Source organism: Diabrotica undecimpunctata, chromosome 6, assembly GCF_040954645.1.
Source record: "Diabrotica undecimpunctata isolate CICGRU chromosome 6, icDiaUnde3, whole genome shotgun sequence".
NCBI lineage: Eukaryota > Metazoa > Arthropoda > Insecta > Coleoptera > Chrysomelidae > Diabrotica > Diabrotica undecimpunctata.
The window spans coordinates 136,009,562-136,030,717 of record NC_092808.1 but is presented as its reverse complement, the minus strand read 5'-3'; the positions used below and the strand labels follow the sequence as shown (position 1 = coordinate 136,030,717).

The 21,156-nt window shown below is 34.2% G+C and overlaps 1 protein-coding gene across 3 annotated transcripts in view; it reads right to left on the bottom strand.

Annotated features, from left to right (window-relative positions):
- The window catches only part of LOC140443957 (uncharacterized), a 104,300-nt gene that overhangs the window by 30,914 nt on the left and 52,230 nt on the right, over nucleotides 1–21,156 (bottom strand). For all 3 annotated transcript variants that reach the window (XM_072535491.1, XM_072535492.1, XM_072535490.1), the window contains one exon: nucleotides 20,858–21,049. In XM_072535491.1, the coding sequence (XP_072391592.1) occupies nucleotides 20,858–21,049 (192 nt within the window). The remainder of the gene's footprint in view (nucleotides 1–20,857; nucleotides 21,050–21,156) is intronic.

Genomic DNA, 21,156 nt, shown 5'->3' with positions numbered 1-21,156 from the left:
TGAAGACTGTAATAAACCGTACCTTCTATGACGGTTACGCCTATAGGACGTCGTATGAGAACAGGAATAAGCATCTGCGACTTAAGTGGTAAAAATCCTAAAAATCCCAGAGAAAAAGTAAGTTCCTGCTATAATTGATATTAAGAGGTTCTATATTTAGTTAACGGAGTTCTTTATTCTTCAGAAAACATTTTTGTGTTTGTCTTGATGTTACATGAAATTATACCTAAAATTCGCAATCTCTGTTAGAAAGAGCATTGCGGCTATACTGCACATGTACTAAAATTCATTAAATAAAAAAAAAATAAAATTTTGAATTCAAAATTTTTAACAAACTCACATATGACAAAAGGTTAGTATAAGTTCTATATTGTGTATCCACTCTTCTATTCTATTATAAACTTCTATATGCTACAAAAAATAAAAGCCCAAAAATTTAGTACTGTTTGTTATAAAAGTTTTCCATATTCTTTAATATGCTGTAGTTTTAATTATCCATAATAATAGGATTGTAAAAAAATAACTTAAAAATGCATTCAATAAATTAAACTGCTATATACCAACTTTCAATTGGTTGTACTATTGTCTATTGTACTGGATATATGGATTGAATGCATGATTTTTAACATTTTTTATTAACCATTCGGAGGTCGCGGTCATAAAGTGTACTGTATTGGTCGCGGTGTATCTCAGAGGTACATTCGTTTAAGTTCAATGTTTCAATAATATTGAAAAAAAAACTGATCGATTTTTTTAGAGAGGAAGAAACGTTTATTTTGAACATAACTAATTAAAAAATAAGCGGATTTAAATTAATTTATTGTCAAGAGAAAATAAAATAAATGCAGTATTAAGAATATAACAAAATAAAAACATGTAATAACTATTATTATTGTTACTAATCTAAGGCAAAAATAACCCAAACACATAATTAGATTTAGCTAAACTTGAATCATATTCATCAGCGGAAGGTTTAGTAAAATATTGCTATGCTCAAGACAGAAGAATGTGGTACAATATTTACAATAGTATTTGGATAAACGCGTCGTCTTTGTGGCATAGCAAGAAGAACACCTTTTTCTTTTATTGCCAGTTTTAGCAACATCTGGATCTGCCCCACTGGTTGAACTTTCCTCCTTATGTTTCAAAGAGCTGCTATGGTCTGTAAATACCAGTTGTAATATCCGATAGCCGTTTTATTTGCTCTGACAGTAACTGACTTGAAAGGTTTCGAATGAAGAGTCTAAGTCGTATTTTTGAATTCTGATTTAGCATGTGAATGGACTGTGCGATGATCCCAGCAACGTTCAAGACGACGTAAAATAGGCCAAAATAGGCCACCTTCTGCTGTTTCTGGCTACATTATACGAACCAACCATTTGGTCTACAGTGTCAACCCTGATTTCGTCTGATTGTAATAATTGATTATCTCTATCTTGTGCGTATCTGAATTTACTAGTGCATACTAGATACTAAAATTATGTTTTTCCCTTCTTCGGCACATGCGATACAAGAGTACAATCTTCACTAAAAGCAAAAAAGTTAGATTGCATTGGTTTGTTTGCCGTACTTACTAATTCGGGTGCTATTTGACGTTTGTTTCTTCTCACTGTCCATATATATGTTCTTCTTCTTCAAGTGCCATCTTCGTTCCGAAGGTTGGCGATCATCAGGGCTATACGTATTTTCGAAACTGCTGACCGAAACAATTCGTTGCTGCTACAGCTATACCATTCCCGTAGATTCTTTAGCCAGGAGTTTCGTCTTCTTCCTATGGACCCTTTTCCTGCTATTTTCCCTTGCATAATTATTCGAAGCAGTTCATATCTTTCGCCTCTTGTAATGTGTCCCAAGTATTGCAGTTTTCGCTTTTTGATCGTAAATATGACTTCCTTTTCTTTATTCATTCTTCTCAAGACCTCGACATTTGTGACTCTCTCGGTCCATGATATTCTCAGGATTCTGCGATACATCCACAGTTCAAATGCCTCTAATTTTTTGGTATCAATCTTTTTCAACGTCCATGACTCCATTCCGTAGAACAGCACAGAAAGTACGTAACATCTCATCAGGCGAAGTTTCATTTCAAGGCTCAAATATCTTCCGCAGAACACTCTCTTCATTTTAGTGAATATGGATCTGGCTTTTTCTATTCTTATTTTGATTTCTGCTGAGCTATCGTTGTCTTCATTTATAAAAGTGCCTAAATATTTGTATTTGCTAACTCGATCGATAATTTCATTGTGTAAATATAAATTTTGGACATTTTGTGTTGATTTCGATATTACCATAAATTTAGTTTTCCTTATGTTCAAAGATAGTCCATATTCTTCGCTGCAGTCTGCTATCTTATTCACCAATGTCTGTAGCTGTTCAAGTGTTTCTGCGATCAGAACGGTGTCGTCGGCAAATCTCAGATTGTTTAATCTAACACCATTTATTTTAATACCTACATATATATGATAGTCTGTTTTTTTTTCAAATCGCTGACGAGAGTTAGATCGGTGAACCAATTAGAAAGCAGTGATATTTCGTCCAGAATTATAGATAGGTTCAGCTAATCTCTTGACCACACCTACTTTTTTATTGCTGATACGAAATGGACATTCAGGCTGCAGTCCTGCATAAATTTCCATATTGCCTGTGTAAAATAGCTTAGAATCAACCATGGAAAAATTTTAATCCCATATTTGTTAGGTTTTGATGGGATATATTGCCTAAATCAGCATCTGCCCTGAAAGTTTGCCAACATCTCATCTATAGTTACGTTTTGTCCCATAGAGTATCCTTTTTTGCAATTGTCTACAAATAGTGAAAAGATTTGTCTAACAGCTGACAACTTATCAATCTTTAGTCGATCTGGTCGAGTCGTCTTGTCGTCGAATCTTATACAGTTGTGAATAAATTTAAATCTTCGCAGTGACATCGTAAGTCTAAATAATTCAATTCAACTACCATCTGTTGCCCATAAATCTTCCAAATTTAGTCGATTACTGCGGTGTAAGCCAGCTAAATACAAAAGACCCATAAATGATTTTAGTTCTATTTTGTTGGTTTGTTTAGCATCTCTTTCTCTCTGTGGCGCACCCAGGGGGGGTTTTGGGGGTTAAAACCCTCCTCAGGGCATATAAAGTAAACAATATATAAAGAATAGTAGGAAAATGTAACTTGTCTTTTACACATAATACAAAAAATCCAAAACACTGATTGAATAATTAAATTACCACTTTAAATATGTAGAACACAATAATTATTGTATAAATACACAATAATTAATAATATTTTTCACTATATTTAGATATAGATACCTAATATTAGGCTTATGAAAAAGTAGACAGAACGAGTCTGTTGCGAATAGCATGCGCCTACAGGACTTTATCTGCGGCGGCCTTGTGGACTATCACGGGTTGTGTTCCTCTGCATGTGTTAGCAGTAGAAAAGAGACATCTATATGAGAGAAAAAAGCATTTGACAACAGCTATAAAAAAAAGGAAGAAAGGGAAAGATCAATGAAAAGATGGCAAGAATAGTGGAACAACAAGGGATATGTTGCTTAGTGGACAAAGATGCTGATCCCGAGCCTAAGGGACTGGGTAGATTGTCTGTTTTAGGGCGTATCTTCATAGGTTCAGAAATACAGATACACATAAATGCCTATACTGCCAATATTCCGACATTGATACTCACACAATGCTGGAGTGTAATAGATGTACGGTGGAGAGAAACAGAATGTATAAAGAAATCGGTATGAACCCCGTGACTGTAAGAGAGATGATCGTGAAGATGTCGGAAAATACGGAGGGATGGAATAGTGTTCACAATTACATCCGAGCAGTCATTAAAAAGAAAGAAGAAGAAGAAAAACACCAACCGGGCTAACGACAGAGATAAGATCTAATTACTATTTTAATGGGAATAAGTCGCAATTGAAAGTTTAAATAAGTTTAATGACGTTTGAATTTTTGATCTTTGATCTTGCACTGATAACTTGTTTATACTCCAACAATTAATAGAAAAAAGAATAGCGGTTGGTACCCAAGTACATCTAGCCTTCATCGACCTAGAAAAGGCGTATAATACAGTTCCAAGACTTAAATTGTGGCAAGCTTAACAACAACTCGACATTAGTCCATACCTTTTAGGAATAATCACAGAAGTATACAGTGATAACACTACTTACCTAAAAATCGGATATAGACCATCAGAGCTAATAAAAGTAACTAAAGGACTAAAATAAGGATGCAATATGTCACCCTTACTGTTTAATTTATATATTGAGGCAGCCCTCCAAAATTAGAAAAACCACTGCCAGGGAATGGGAATCCCCATAGGAAATGACGTACTGTTCTCCCTGAACTTTGCGGATGACCAAGTCATTCTAGCTCAAGATTCTTATGATCTAGAATTTATGATAAAGCGTCTATAGAGAGAATATTTAAAATGGGGGTTACAAGTCAGCATGAAGAAACCAGAATATTTACTTAGTTATCAATTCAGATGCAAGGTTTGAAGTGTTGATAGACAAGGACGTGGAAATCAAACAAGTGGAAAAATTTAAATATTTAGGTCCACTCATTGCTAAGAACGACTTGGAAGAAACCAAAATTAAACACGAATTAATCAGTGACTTAAAATTGTAGGATGTCTGAACTCCTTATGGTGGGATAACAACATTTCCAAAAGGAACAAAAAAAGAATAGGGCAAACCATGGTTGAATCAATTCTTTGTTATGGCTCTGAAGTATGGACAATTAATGCAGATCTGAAGAGAAGATTGTTGGCAGTTGAAATGGATTATTTAAGAAGAAGTGCTAGAACATCAAAGCAGGAAAGGAAGACCAACGAATCTATAAGAAATAACATGAATGCTACAGAAACGGTCATTGACAGAATAGAAAGAAGAGGTTCAAAATGGTTTGGACATCTATTGAGAATTCCTGACGAACGTTGGCCCCAAAAACCCCACAAACGGAAGCCCTCTGGAAGAAAAAAAAAAGAGGTAGACCTCGACGCTCACGGAATGAAGGAATTAGAAGAGCGATGGAATCAAGAGGTTTGGAGGAGGAGCATGCCTTGGACCGGAAGGATTGGCGGAGGAGAACGGGAATACGGCGATAGCCGACTTCAAAATGTATTGTATTTACAAGTTGGATTAATGCCAAACGTCAATAACCTTATTTTAACCTTCAATTGTGGCTTATTCCCATTAAAATAGTAATTATTTTAAAATGCCACAAAAAATAGCTTCAGAACAATAGATAAGATCTAGATAAGAGAAGGGAGTGTTCCAAAAATGTCGTCAGCCTTACAGTGGCCACCCCACGTTCGGGGTATGGTACGTGCGACAGTCAACGGCGTACAAGTAAGAGAGGGTGGTTTTAGTTGGTAGGCAGGATAATAGATACCTGAATCTTTGGCACTGCTATCTTTAGTACTTTAAATTAAACTAAAACCCAAATTTTAGGGACTCAAAATGGAGGTAGCATAAAAAAATTTCAACCCCCCCCCCTAAGACAAATTCTGGGTGCGCCACTGCCTCTGGAATATTAACTTGAAATAAAGTCTATATATTTATTTGTATAATATAAAATTAAATCTAAAAGTTCTTCTGACACGAAACAGCTCTAGCATTCATATTCAGTTTTTGCATCTTTTGCAGTATTCCTTACTAGAGGCAATTGACACAGAATATTTTGTTTCTGTCGCTTAATTTTATTGCCGTAAATTGGCTTTTTTCCCCACTTTGTTACTTTATCTTTTCCGAAAAAATACTTCCCGTTTTCATATACGTTCTCTTCGCTGTCCTCACTAGAAACGTCTTTTTCGCTGTCCGAGTTTTCTGATCGCTCTTCGACATAATCGATTTCGTCCACGCCACTTTCGGCTTCAAACTCATTTCTTTCATTTCCATCGTCAGAATCGAGAAACATACTCTGAAGCTCTTCGACATCCTTTGATCATCCAACTTATATACCTTTTTCGACATTCTGAATATAATATATATCACACAACGAAATAAACACGAAGAAATATAGGTTCGATCTGCGAGGTCGCGGTATCTGTCAGATACAACTGTTCGGTTACGACAAACATTCACTTCTTAACCGCTAGAAATTACTACCTGAAAGCCGACGTTGTGTGTTTCCCCACTCCTAGAAGACATAAATGTGAAGCTAGACAGTGCCGTAGAATTATACGATGCACTTCTTTCAAAATATTTATAAAAATGGTTTCAATTTATCTCTCAGATCAGCCTCTACTTCCGGAGGGTTAATATTTATTAATCTAGTTTTTATTTTTATTTAGACGTTTTGTTTTCCTGTTGCAGGGAATTACTACAAGAATAATTCCACAGCCTGAGAGATGTGATGTAAACAAAAACTACATGATAGGTGAAAATATCAAGAGAATTTATAAGATCACCAGAGAATAATGTGTAACATTGACCAGGAGTGGGTACCTATGAAAGTTTTTTGATTTTAAGATTTTTGATATTCTTGAGTGAATTTTAAACATAATTAGAAATTACAGGATGAAAAGAAAGAATAAAAAAATAATAAAACACATCGCGAGAAAAGATCAAGAAAAAGTAAATGAGGACTGTAAGATGATCTACAAGTGGAGTGAAAAAGCAGTGGCGATTAGAGGTCTTACAGCGATACAGTTTACTTAAAAATGCAGATTAAATGATGAAGATCATAAACCGAGACTTAAGTGAATGATAGACTTAAGGAAGGTGTTTAGCTGGTTAAGAATTATGGAACCTATACATGTATTATATGACAGAGGAATAGTCACAAAGTTAATAACGACAATAAGGAATATAACGGGTGGTAAATCGTCAAACGGGCCATAGGAAAGATGAGAAACTATTTGTAGAGGACTGAAATCTATATTGAAAACAATGTTAAAATTGTTTTACGAATTAAACACATCCTAACATTTTGTAAAAATATAATACATTTGCCCGAGTATTATTGTAAAAGTTAGGACACACGTAGCGCAGAATGTGTATAATAGGTTGCGTTTGATCTCATTATTTGAATTTTCAATTTTTTTAATTTTTGAGACGTAATAAACTAGCTATACCTACTTCTATTCATCAGGTGACTTTCTTACCGTTTTTGTTTATCCTCTCTACAAGTGTTAAAAACTGAATAAACTACAGAATATTAAATAATACATGAAATACTTTTATGAAACATGTACGTTGATCCAAAAAGTGTTAAACATAAGATAAGCACATTTTTGCTACACGTTTTTCAACCAAGACTCACGTCAATCGAAAGTGGGGTTACGCGATTCCCCAATATGTTCAGTTTCCTGGTCTCCTTGAACGATCTTTTGCTAAAAACGATTCATTTTTAACAATATTAAACACACTCATAAAATATTAGTTATTAAAAACGTAATCTTTCAACACAAAAACGACAAGCAATGGATAATGTTTTTTTAGCCCAATTAAAAGTGTTACCGTTTAATCTAGTTGTGGCGTTTCTGAATCCAGTGTATTGTAAATATATTAGGTCCACACCTTGACAAAAAATATTTCACACAAATCATTATAAAAACAACGAGTTGGCATGCTTTTCACGACATATTAATAGACAACAAAAAAGCTGTTAGAATGTTTTGGATTGTTAAAAATTTTTAGATTTTCACGCGTTAGTTCTGATTATAGAGCCAAACGTATTTGCAGCAATCGATTTTCTTGCAAAACCGTAAACTGCATTACTATGCAGGACATTGAAAATTTAGATCACAATATTTTATTATCGTTGGTTATATTTTCTTCTTGTTTTTTTATTGACTATATATATTGGCAAATAACTGTTAAGTTAGCTTTTTCATAAATACAATTTTTTAGAAGGAAATTTTATTATCACCGAAGAATAGCAAAAATGATTATCTCATTGGATGTATATACCTTGTTTTTAAAACATATTAAAGCAAGTTCCAGACAATTTGATATCAAGATGTAATTACAAATAGCTTAAAGTACCTTTTAAAACTTTTTAAAACTATACATTCGCAAAACTTTAAAATGGTTCGATAATTTAAAGATAGGATGGGTAAGAATTTTATCTCTAAATTAAAGACACGTAAAATGATGGTCGAAACCATAGACGTAAAAAATATATTAACAGGGTGCGTTCAGGAAATAACAGCGGTTGCTTGGGTATGCGTGATACGCAATAATGATTTTTTAAAGTTTTTAATTAAACATTTCCATTGATCTAAAAACGGGATTTACAATGGAATAATGAAAGTACAGTTTGGTACTGAAACAGAATATTTATTTATAGAAGTATGTATGTAAACATTGAGGTTAGATTCATCGAAACGTCAAACATGAAATGAAATGTTGAGAGTGTTGAGACAATACTCCTTCCTAGTAGAGGTAAGACTGGTAAACTTCCTAACCCCTCTTCCTAGAAGGGGAGGGGGGAAGGGAAAAATCGATTTACCAAGAATCTGAGAATCTGTATGCCGTAGAAAAAAATGTTCCAAATAAAAAATGTAGCTGAGATAATTTTAAACAAAAATATTATTAGCACTTTTTATGTAGAATAAACTATTCTCTTAGAAACAACGCTTGAATCGACCGGCGGTTTTGAATGTTAGTTACGCGCGCGAAATCAATTTTAAAAAGATTTGTATCAATTCCAGGGTAAAAAGTCGATATCTTTTGATCAGGGTGTTAAATAAATAAATAAACAATGCATGATTTTTGCCATTTTACATTACAATCGATCTGAAACGTTTAAAGTTCTTTTTTTTTTGATAATACAAGTACGTTTTTCAAAACTTCACAACTTAAGCTACAAATTTAACCCAATACCGTCACACCGTGAGGTGCGATCGTTTGTAATGTCAAAGTTTAAAATCTGCGTTTCTTAGGCATATTTCAAATACCTCATATTTGTTGCCAAAACTCAAAATCGAAGTTTCATGTTATATGCTTTAAACACTAGACTCTAACAATAGAAATTCCACTACGACCAGTCAATGGAATTAATAAATTTTATTGATCTCATCAGAATCGTAAAAAATAGCAAAAATCACCTAACGTTTATTTATTGAACAGATTTATAGAAACTAACTTCTTTTACTGCAAAATACAAAAATTTCATATGAAAGCTGTACCCGACACCTTAAAAACGCATATTCATTTTCGTCGATAAGACACTCTGATAAAAAATATCGAATTTTTACCGACGAGTTGATACAAAATTTATTTTAAACTGATTTAGAACGCGTGACATTCAACATCGCCGGTCGTTTCAAGCGTTGTTTCTGGGAGAACGATTCATTCTACACAAAAAGTGCTAAAAAACATTCATTCTAAAACAGGTCAAATATCTGACGACTGGACTAACAAATGCGTTCAGATGGATTTTGTCTGCTAGATTTAGCCGCTGGTTATAACCACTAAGCGCTTTGTGCTTAAAGTCAGCCGTTGAGGTCATCTGAACGCACCCATAGACTGGCATGCCAGCAACGAGCAGTGACAACAACATATTTTGCGGATGTTGGATCTGTCGCTTCCTCTGGCATTGAAACTCCCACTCGCTCTCTCCTGAACAAAAAGAGACGCTGCTGTACTTACTTGATGTAAGATAGAAATACAACTAACAATGACAAGAAAGATGATGTCATCACCTAGCTCTAAATACTGCTCGCTCTATGTTAATGGAAGATGTACAAGATGTCTAAGGTGGAAACTCCTATAATTTTAAATACTTGGCACGTGTAGTAGGTGTCTCGCGACATACCATTCTAAAGGTTTATTTTTATTCAATAATGCTATTGTTTTCAAATTTATTATAAAAATTAACAGTAAAAAAAAATAAAATTATATTTGACAAAATTCGCTATAGCCTATTAAAAATTTCAAAGATAATAAGTACCGTTTCGTAATTGATAATGAGAAAATAAGCAAAAAACATTAAAGTTTGTACAGTACCAATGTAACCAGCAATAAAAATTTACCATAGTAGAATCTTAGTTCCGTTTTAAACAGATCAGTTAATTTTTAAGTGGTTGAAACTGGACGATATATTAGTTTTTTGGTTTTTAGTCTTTACTCTTTAGTCTTTAGTTTTTACTCTTGGTAAAACTCGATACTGTGTACCGTTTTCGGAATATTTTGATTTGAAAATTATGAAGTAATAATTGATGCTGGTATAAAATAGTTAGTAATTAAACAAAACTCACAAGAAGAAAATTAAAGTAATGACTAAGTAATGACTCTTTTTCTAAAGATTCCATTAACCTTCTAAACGGTAGGGGATCAGCTATGATGTCATTAAATTGACGTTGAATTCTTTCTTCCAATTCTTGGCGTGAATTAACCCCTTGTAGCATAGACTTTTTCCTTAATATACGACCAAACTGCGTAGTCCAAAGGGTTAAAATCGCATGACCGAGGAGGCCTTCGGGCTTCTGCATCTCTACCAATCCATGGATTCGGAAAATGATTACTCAACCAATTACGACACCTATCAAAGTGTGGTAGAGCTCCATCGTGCATAAAAAATAAAGATCTTCGCTCGTTTAGCGTTAAATCTTCTAATATCTCGAATAAGGAATTGTTTAAAAAATCAAGATACATATCACCATTTAAATTTCCAGGTAGAATATGATAACCTATTAATTTGTTACCTAAAGTTGCTGCCCAAACATTAACTTTAAATGAATGTTGGTAATGTGATACCCTTTTGACTCGTGGATTCTCATCTCATCACACCAGTAGTGTGCATTATGGGAGTTAAACATACCTTGTCGCGTAAAGGTGGCCTCGTCCGTAAAAGAATGCATTTTAAAAAATTTGAATTGTGGGCTGTCCAATTGTTGCAATGTTTCACAAAAATCTACTCTAACCGGTAGATAATCTGGCAAGAGCTCTTGGACTTGTCTGTAATGATAAGGATGTAATTGATGTTCTTTCAGTATCCGCCAAGTACTTGAAGAAGAAGTATTTGTTTGTCTTGCTATATTCCTTACGCTAACTGTTGGATCTTGATCAAGTAAATTTAAAATATTATTTTCTTTATTAATTGTTCTTGTTGTTCTTTGTCTACCAGAATTTATTTTATTTGGTCTCACATTCCCAGTTTCTCGACAACGTCGTTCAACGGCTCTAAATGTTTTTTTTACTTGGTAAGTTTCTTCTAGGAAACTTTTCTGCATAACGTGGCACAGCTGCACTAGAACATCCTAAACATTCGCCTAAGGTTAATAACATGTCAGTGTATTCAACATTTGAGTACATTTTGATTTTATTTTACAAATAACAAGGTTTCAAAACTCTAATTATTGTTGATTTATCGTCATAACAATTAATAAATGTCAGATTTCCATGGCACACTTGGAGAAAATAGAAGTATACCTATTAGAACTTTATCATTACTACCAGCATCAATTATTACTTCATAATTTTCAAATCAAAATATTCCGAAAACGGTACACAGTATCGAGTTTTACCAAGAGTACCTTTTTCGTGTAAAATTGAATGATGTTTAAGTTTACTTGAAATTTTGATTAATAATTATACTCTTAAAAAAGTTATATTGACTAATACTTAGTACGATCCGTGTAACTAGCGCCCTTTATGAGAATCAGATATAAAAACAAATTCATGGGATGTATCAGCTTAACATATTCGTATAAAATTTATTTACAATGTTGCCAGTAGTTTCGGCAAAATCGTAAGAAATGCGTAAATTTTTTTTTCTTCAACGCCCTGTATCTTGAAAACGGATGGCGTTACAAAAATTTTTTACTAAGCAAACCCCAATTATTTTTCAGTTTTTTACCTACCCTAGAGACGGGGTTACCTTTTTTTTAAACACCCTGTAGATACAGAATATCTCACAAATCTCTCATCGGATAAGAGAACTACTACATTGTATACGGACTTCAATTTCCCAGTAAATTTACACTAGATATTCAAATACTAACAAATCAATACAAACAGTTTTGATAGATGCTTAAATGTGATTATCAAAATCGTTAAATTTGCTGAAAAGCCCATTTTGATTTAAATTAGTGCTGTCAATAAATTTGTTTACTAATATGAACATCTGTCCATACTTTAAAAGCGCAAAATAATACTTTTTCTAATTTCATACACAAAAAAATCAAACATTTGATACAAGTTGGTTGCAATAAAGTTTTAAAAAGCACAAAACAAAGACATTGTAAATTCAAATAATACTGTCGATAACCTACTGTTGTTTTTAAAAGACTTTAGTTAACTAAGCAAAGTGTAATTAGCTGTTAAAGCTCCGCTGGTAACCTTATTAGGTTAAAACGGTTTTTTGGTAAATAAAACAAATTGTTTCTATAATTTAGTCGTAATATGGTGTAGCACAATATACGGGAACTTCTTGCGAATTTTTTTAAATCTATTGCTGCAAATACCTTATTTTGTTCTATAATTTACTCTTATTTGACATGGATTAAGGCCATTCATCTTTACCTTCTTTTTAAGCTCACTAACTTCATTTATTTCATCTCGCGTGTCATAACCATACCGTCGAGCGTATACTGAAATAAACAAACAAAAAATAAACAAAATTATATCTATATTGTATCATACCGTCTCAAATTAAAATAAATATTTAAAATATATTAACAACAATTTATCTACAATTCGTACAATTATTAATATAATATATTGCCAAAAAATAATTCTTTATCATAACGCTATCAAGTCTATAGCTCATGATGATGATGTGAAATGTCGATTATATCCGAACATCGATCAACCGAACGACCGCTTATCCTAACTCCCGACAAAAGACGAGCATAAGTAACTTTATGTCCCAGCTTGGGACCAATGGCCAATGGCAAGCATAAACTTCTGATCTGGCGCCATTAGACTTCTTCTCCTAGAGATATGTCAAAAATATTGTATTCAAAACTAAATCCCTCGACTTAACTGTCTTAAGAAGACGAAAAACGCTTGCGGTTAGATCGATCACGTCTGAGATGTTGAGTAACGTTAGACTAAATTTCTATTTAAGATTAGGATGTTGCCAAGACGTTCGCGCCAAGCATTTTGAATGTCTCCTACATTTCAGTAATGTACCCAGCGTTTTCCTTCCATTTTGCTATGAATGATCAACCATAGTAAGCGATATTTAGGTTGACGTTATATGACCGAAGTATTGGACCTTTCTCAATTTGATGATCAATTCTCGTTCTTTGTGCATGGTCTCTAGCACATGTTCGTTAGAAATGCGTGCTGTCCACGGGATTCTAGGTATGCGACGGTAGCACCACAACTCGAACGCTTTTAATTTGTTAAGATTTTCTTTGTTGTCCAGGTTACACCGAAAATAATCGACGTAAGGTGCCTCAAGTATAATAAGAATCATCCTGAAATACTTCACACCCCAGAGAGCGGCGCCAACACAAACAAAAATCAAAGTCGAAGGACTAAATACGGAATACTTATACAGAAAAAGAATATCAAAGAAGCTGGGGATGAAATATTAGAAAACGATAACATCGAGTAAAGCTGGAAAAAACTCAAAAATAACATAATTAACGCAGCAACAGAATCATTTGGAGAGAGGAAAGTACCTAACACTATTATATCAAAAAAGAAAACTCCATGGTTTAGAGAGGAAGTGAAGAAAAATGCGAAGAAAAGAAGAAAGCCTTTTTACAATACAGAACACAACAAACACAATAATCAGAGGACCAAGAAAAGAGATCTTCTTTTTTCTCTTCTTCTTCTTTTTATATAAACATGACTCTGTCTGTTTTTCAATGTGCCTCCAGTATATTGTCGTTCCATCGTTTTCGTGGTCTTCCTACTGATCGTCTTCCTATTGGGTAACCGTCTCTTGCCGTCTCTACTACTCTGTTTGTTGTCATTCGGCTTATATGATCGTTCAATTCTACTCTTCTATTTCTTACTCAGTTCCTAATGTTCTAGACCTTGCATCTACGTCGTATATCTGTACTTCTAGCTCTGTCCCATAATGTCTTGCCATAAATTTTTCTAAGTGTTTCCATCTTTGCTGTTTCTAACATCCTCTATGTCCTCTTTGTGTCAGGTCTTGTTTCTGCCGCGTATGTCAATATTGGTCTGATGACTGTTTTGTCAATTTTGCCTTTTGAAAAGAGATGAACGAACTAATGAAAACGAAACACATTCAGAAGGAAACATGGGTAGACTACTTTCGATCCCCATTTGCTAAAGGTGACGATAATAAACCACAAACAACAGAGGTGACGACAAACGAAGAAATAAATATTTTGAGGAGGAAGAGGTGAAGGAAGCATAAAGGAAATTAAAAAATGGAAAATCACCAGGAGAGAACAGAATACCAAACGAACTCCTAAAGTACGGAGGGCCAGATCTGAGCAAATATCTATTAAAACTACATAAAAAGAAGAAGAAAAAGAAGAAGAAGAAGAGGTTACACATCCATAGAACAAAGTAGACCGACTTTAATACCCTTAGACGCGTGGTCAATGACAGATTTCTACTTCACAATGCAGAACGCCAGTTAATAAAGCTTTTTCGTGCAAGTTCTATTCTGGTTGAAACCTCGTCACTATCAACTCTGCAATTAATCCAGCTACCCAGATAGCATCCATTTTGTCTTCTTTGCATTGATTTTTAAGCCCTTTTCAGTGCATTCATTGTTTACAGCGTTCAATTGGGTTTAAAGGTCTTCTAGGCTCTCTGCATTGTGGCGGTGTTATCTACGTATCTAATGGTATTAATAATTTCAACAAAGATTTACTATATAAGTACATGTCATTTATCTGGAACATTCTGCGGAATCCAGAAATTAAATGATATATAGGGTGTTGTATATAATATAAGAAAGTTGGTATTTTTCACTGTATAACTGTATGAAAAGTTTTGATTGCAAAAAATGCGCAACTAAAAATACCAATCGACGTATACGAGCGTTGTTTTTAATTACGCCCCCATTAATATATTATCAAATTTATTCCATTTGGCTGTTCCACTCTGTATACAGTTTATTTATATTTAACTAAGTTTTTTTTTTGAAAATGATTTCGCGATCGGAGGTTGAAACGTAAAAAATATGTAATTTTAATTACAATTAATGTGGTTTATTCCCCAAAAAAATATGTTATTCAATATTAGAAAAGCTGTAAAATTATTGTTCATCGTGTATCGGTACTAGTTCATATTGACAGCACTAGAGTATTCTTCTAAATGTTATTTATACTTTCAAAACTAATTTAAATTATAAAAAATGAACACAGCTGCGTTAGTAACAAATATTTTTAAAGAATAATTCTGAAAATACTTTTAAAATAAAAAAAAACGAAAGTGTATATTAAAAATTGTACGAAATGAAATACTGCATTCATATTTTGACAGTCATAGATAATTAACTTAAATCTTGGCTTCACTGAATTGCAAACCATTATCCAGTTTATGATTTTGCTTTCAACGTTTATCGTTTGTCTCGGAGATATTCACAGAATATTTATGGCCCCGGTATTCCGGCATTTGGTTTTCAGTAGTAGATTGCTATTCAGAACTGACGCAGAAATGATTAATTTTGCATTTAAGTTTGATGTTGTTATCGTTTGTAAAAGTGAGTCAATGTAAATGTACTAAGTGATATAGAAATCAACACCCGTTATAAATCATTATATTTTGAAATCTTTGTACAATTATACAGTAAAATAAATAAACGATCAAAATTTCAATGTGATAGAAACAACTTACAGAGGAAAATTAATAATTTGTTGATGCACCTCAGAGATCAACACACTCTTGGATGCATCTGGGCTCGCTTCTGATTCATCATCATCAATTATCAACCTGTATGCGTCCACTGCTGAACATAGCTCTTCGTAAGCTCTTTCCATCTGTCTCTGTCTAGTGCGGCTTCATAGCCCTTTGAGTCACGCGAATCTTATTAACTACTTTTTTTGTGAGTGTTAATGGTTCCGCTCCATAAATGACTACAGGACACATACATTGGTCAAAGATTTTTCTTTTGGGGGATATGGGTAGATTTAAATACCCAACCGAATTTCACGTCCAAAGTACTTATACGATGTAGTCTGCACAATATCCCTTCAGTATGCTGTATTCAGAATTTATTTGTTTCTTGTTCAGATAGTCTTACGCTAGCTGTGGCATTTTGGTAGATATATTTGATTATGTTAGTGCAACTGGTCTATTAGGCATTCTGTCAATGATATTAACATTTTCTGATGGCTCATGGTATCAAATGCTTCTGATTAGGTGGTCAATATCCTCCTGTCCATGTCCTAATTAAACTATGTCAAACACGTGTTCAGTTGGGTATAAATCTGATGATCTCGGAGATGAGGGCAAAAGATTGACTCCAGCCTGTTCAAAGAAGTCCATAGCAACTCTCGCCTTGCGTTACGATAAGGTTGTAGAATTTCTTTTAGGTATCGCTGAGCTGTTATGTTAACTCAAAAGCCGGCCACTCACGATACTGCGGTGTCGTTCGACAAAATCGTCGATGATATCAATTCTGCAGTACTTCATCATAGAAACCAGTTTCTCTGGTTGGTCAATTAGTGGAATTCGATAAAATTGAATGACGTCGCAGTATCGTGAGTGGCCGACTTAACAAAGATTAGAGGTGACCTTGAACCAAAAGCGATGGCACCTGACGGCATAACCTCACGCCATTGGCACCCGCGTGTGCATAATGCACGCATGCATTACACGTGCCGTTCGAAAAAAAAACTGGATATTTAGGGTTGCATCCCTAAACAGAATCGAAATTCGTCACTAAAGACAACGATTACGTCGATTTTCATGAATAAAAGGTAGCACCCAGTATAACCGAAATAAAAAAAGCCAAAGATGCGAATTTGATAAACGGACATACTGAAGATGCATGGATGTGTGCGATGGAGGTCGCGGTCGCGGTCGATTCATCGATGTAAAAGAAACATTCATTTTCTTATGAGATCGCACATACCAAGGATGTTTCACCCGTTCACCCTCAATACCTATCAACGCGGTTTACAGCGATGTCGATGCCAGAACAAAATAGTTTGTTTTACATCGCAATCGAGCTTTTGATCGCGTGGTTACAAGTTTACGAAAATTACAAGTTTATTGGTGGTTTTCAAATCACGTGACATTCGCCGGAGATACGGATGGTATGATAAATATACTGAAATGTATCCAGACTCGTTCTCATATAAGCATAAAATCTATCTGAGTGGTGTTTCTTAAGCTCTTTAAATAGGTGATGGTATTCTCCTAGATACTGCCTTTTTTATCTATACGATGAGCCGAAAGCTGGCGATTTAAAGAATTACAAAAAATGATCCACTACTTTTCACTTCAAGACATGAATTCCCTGTCGTTACTACTGTTGCTCATGTACATTATTTTATAATGTAAAAAAACTAATTTTCCCGAAACACATGTCAGTCACCCAAGAAACCGCAAAGAACCTTGAAAGGAAAGAATCTTCGGTATGTTCTGCCCGTCATCGATGTAAACCTCTACCGCGACCGCGACTTCCACGTCGCACATCCATATATCTTTGGTATGTTCGTACCCCCTGTAGACGATGATCTTGATGCTTTGTAGTTCTCCGGCGCCACCCTGTGCTCCTCTTACGCTATGTCCGATAGTTTTGGATAAAATAAAATTGTTTTTCCAGACTATTCTCATTTATCAATAAAGGCAAAACAAAGAGATATACATGGATAATTTCGTTACAATAGACTTTTTCTGGGTCATCGAATTTTTTTTTAAATCACTAAGGATATTTAATAATTTTAGTATGCTGGACGTAGGAAGAAGAAGCAAATTAGCAATAAAAACCAAATTAAGACTCATAAACAGCATCATAATACCCATAATAACAAAATAGACTGTCTTTTTGCTCGATGGGTGATAGCCAACGTTTGATCACAGATACGGCACTTGAAGAAGTTACTTTTTGAAACTGTGTTGGTATTCAAAACAACCAGCAATAGCTTCCAATTTATGCTTAACAATAAATTTTATTTAAACACTTTTTAACAATATCCATAACAGTTGACTAACAGTTTATTTAATATTATGTATAATGTTATAATTTTATCCATGTTCGAATAAATACTTCTTTGGGGTAGGTACCCAAAGATCGGGTTGAGTTTTTATTCTGAACAGTTGTTATCATGCTACGTGTAGGAGTATTTTAATTTTTATGATGTGAGCTGTAACAAAGTGGGTTTGTGACAATTAAAAATTCCCCAAGGTGATTTGTTACACACGTAAATAAGATATTACTCATATTTATCATTGTGGGAAGTGGTTTATATAAATTAAGATCCACTTTCTGCTTTACTGCTTTTTACTGCACCATTATTTACACTTTGGTTGTTAAATATATTTGTATTTGTTAAATACCGTTTATTTATAATCTTTACATGTTCAGCGTTCTTCACTTGCAAATAGGTAGGTACTCTGTTTTCGCGAGGTTAATATCTAGGCCAGCCTTGGTATATTCTTCTTGTAGTTTCTTCATCATGTAACTGAGGTCTTCTTGGTCTTGCGCAATTACTACTTGATCGTCTGCAAAGCTTATCGTATATAGGTATTCGTTTCGTACCGGTACTCCCATGCCTTCGCATTTTCTTTTCCGTGTAGTATAGGCTTTCTCTAAGTATATTTTGAATAGGGTTGTACATATGATCCTTGTTCCCATTTTAATGGACACTTTATTTTCTTAATACAGAGTTTTTGTAGCTTCCATGAGTTCCGTCTGTATTTCTAATTTGTACATTGCCTTCAATAGTTCTGACCTTGGTACAGATTCGTACACCTTTCTCAGGTCCACAAATGCCAAATGTATATCTCTATATTTTGCTTTTTTCTTTTCCGACAGTTGTTCCAGTGTGTATATGTGGTATACTCATGATCTTCATGCCGTGAAGCCTGCCTGATCCTCCCCGATTTCGCCTTTTATCGCTTGCTCTATCTTTTCTCGCAGTATCTTCCCATATAATCTTCCTATTGATGATATTACGCTTATTCCTCTGTAGTTTTCGCATCGTTTTCTATCTCATTTCTCAAATATAGATGTCATATATACCTCCGTCCATTCTTTTGGGAGCTGTTCTCCATTTATGGCTTTCTGAAATATCCATTTTATCATCCGGTGTAACTTTTTGAGCCATACTTTATAAGCTCAGGTGAGATGCCTCCAGGTCCGGGTGCTCTCTTATTTTTGATTGCTTTTATGGCCGTTCTCATTCACCTATCTTTTATTTCTATTTCTTGTTGTGTGGATCTGCTTCGTCTTTGCCTGTTTTCTTTTCCAATGAATTGTGGTCTTTGTTCTGTTAACAGTTCCTTGTAATAGTCCTTTCATTCTTGCCCTGTATATTTCCCAATTCAATTTTTTCTTTTGAATTTTGTTTCAATCCTCTCAGTACTTTCCATGACTCCGAAGTTCTTGCACCTCCTATGTATGTTTCAATATTTAAGCAGGTTATTTCCCATGCTTCATTATTTTGTTGTGTTATTGGTTTTTTCACTTCTCTATCTTTTTCTCCACATTCTTTATAAACTTAATCTTTGTTTGTAGCTAGCCAGTTTCTGTATAGTTGCTTTTTTTCTTGAATTATTCTTTTTGTTGGTTCATTTATTTTATAATAGTGCTGTTTATTTATTATATGTTCTTTCTCTCCAAGGGCTTCGAATGATGCTTATTTTATACTTGCCTTTATATGCTCGTATATTTCTTCGATATTGCCATATCTGAATTGTATTAATTTTTGGTCTAGACGTTGTTTGTATAGTTCTCTTATTGATTGTTCTTGGAGTAGTTCTATATTATATTGTTTTTCTCTTATAGTGTTCAACGGTTCTTCTGTAGAGGGGGTCTTGTTATGTTTCCAATTAATGCCCATTTTTGCTGTCAGTAGTTTATGGTCAGTTCCACATTCTACTCCTCTTCCGAATCTCACATCTTTTATCTTTATTGTGGTATCTTGTTTGAATATTACGTAGTCTATTATCGAATTCAGCTTTCGTGTTTCTTGCGTCCATGTATATTTATAAATATTTTTATGTCTGAAGAATCCGCTGGTAATTTTTAGGTTGTTTAGTTCGCATAATTCAATCCGACGTCCTTCGTTATCGTTTTGTTCATCCTCTCCAAATCCCCCCACTACTTTATCGTTTTCTTTCCTTTCGGTTCTGCCGTTAAGGTCTCCTGTTATAATTATCTCCACGTTCTTCTTGATTAGTTCTATTTGGTTATTTGGTGTTGAAGTTGTTCCGTGAAATTTTCTTTTTCTACTCTCGGGGAATCGTTTGTTGGTGCATATACTGCGAGTATCATTGTCCCTTTACCGTATATGTCTATATGCATTTTTAGTTACAACGTCACATACTCATTACATCATCGCTTATCCCCTACTACTGTAGCTTTTATACTGGCGAATTATTCAGCATATTTCCAGCTATCAATACATTTCATCAACAAATAAGCAAGTTGCTATATGCTCTGGCGCTCTAGCCTCAATTCAATGTATGTATTGTTACGCTCACGCTACGCTGCTGATCTACTGAATTCTAAAAGCATAGGCGCACCATATAAACGAGTAATTACAATTGTAGGAGTTAATCAATAATATAAATTAGTCGTGTTTTTAGTGTTAGCGTTTAAAAAACTGTCAATAAATTAAAATAAACATTACAATATGTTGCAACTTTTGTTTTGTAATCGTCCGTAAAATAAGAATTTGCAAACAAATTAATAAAAATAGTTATTAATTTATTTAAGTCTATATGAGATATCTTTAAAATTAACACTATTTTAGATTATTACATTAACTGCAGCAGTAAACTTACCGTTATCTATATTTGGGTCATTTGGAAGACACCGCCTAAAGATATACCTTTTGCACATCATTCTGATTCCTGGTGAAGCAAAACAGCAAAATAGGACTATGATGAATAAAACTGATATCATGACAATGAGCGTCGCATAACCCTGTTGATTCGTGTGGGGACTAGTAGTCTTCGGTGGCGAGGGAGCATTGCCTGCAAGCAAACAAAAATGTTAATAATTAAAGACTATTATACTGAAATTTATGGAAAATTATAGTATATCGATGAAAAGAGCTCAGTTGAATACTAATATGATGGTA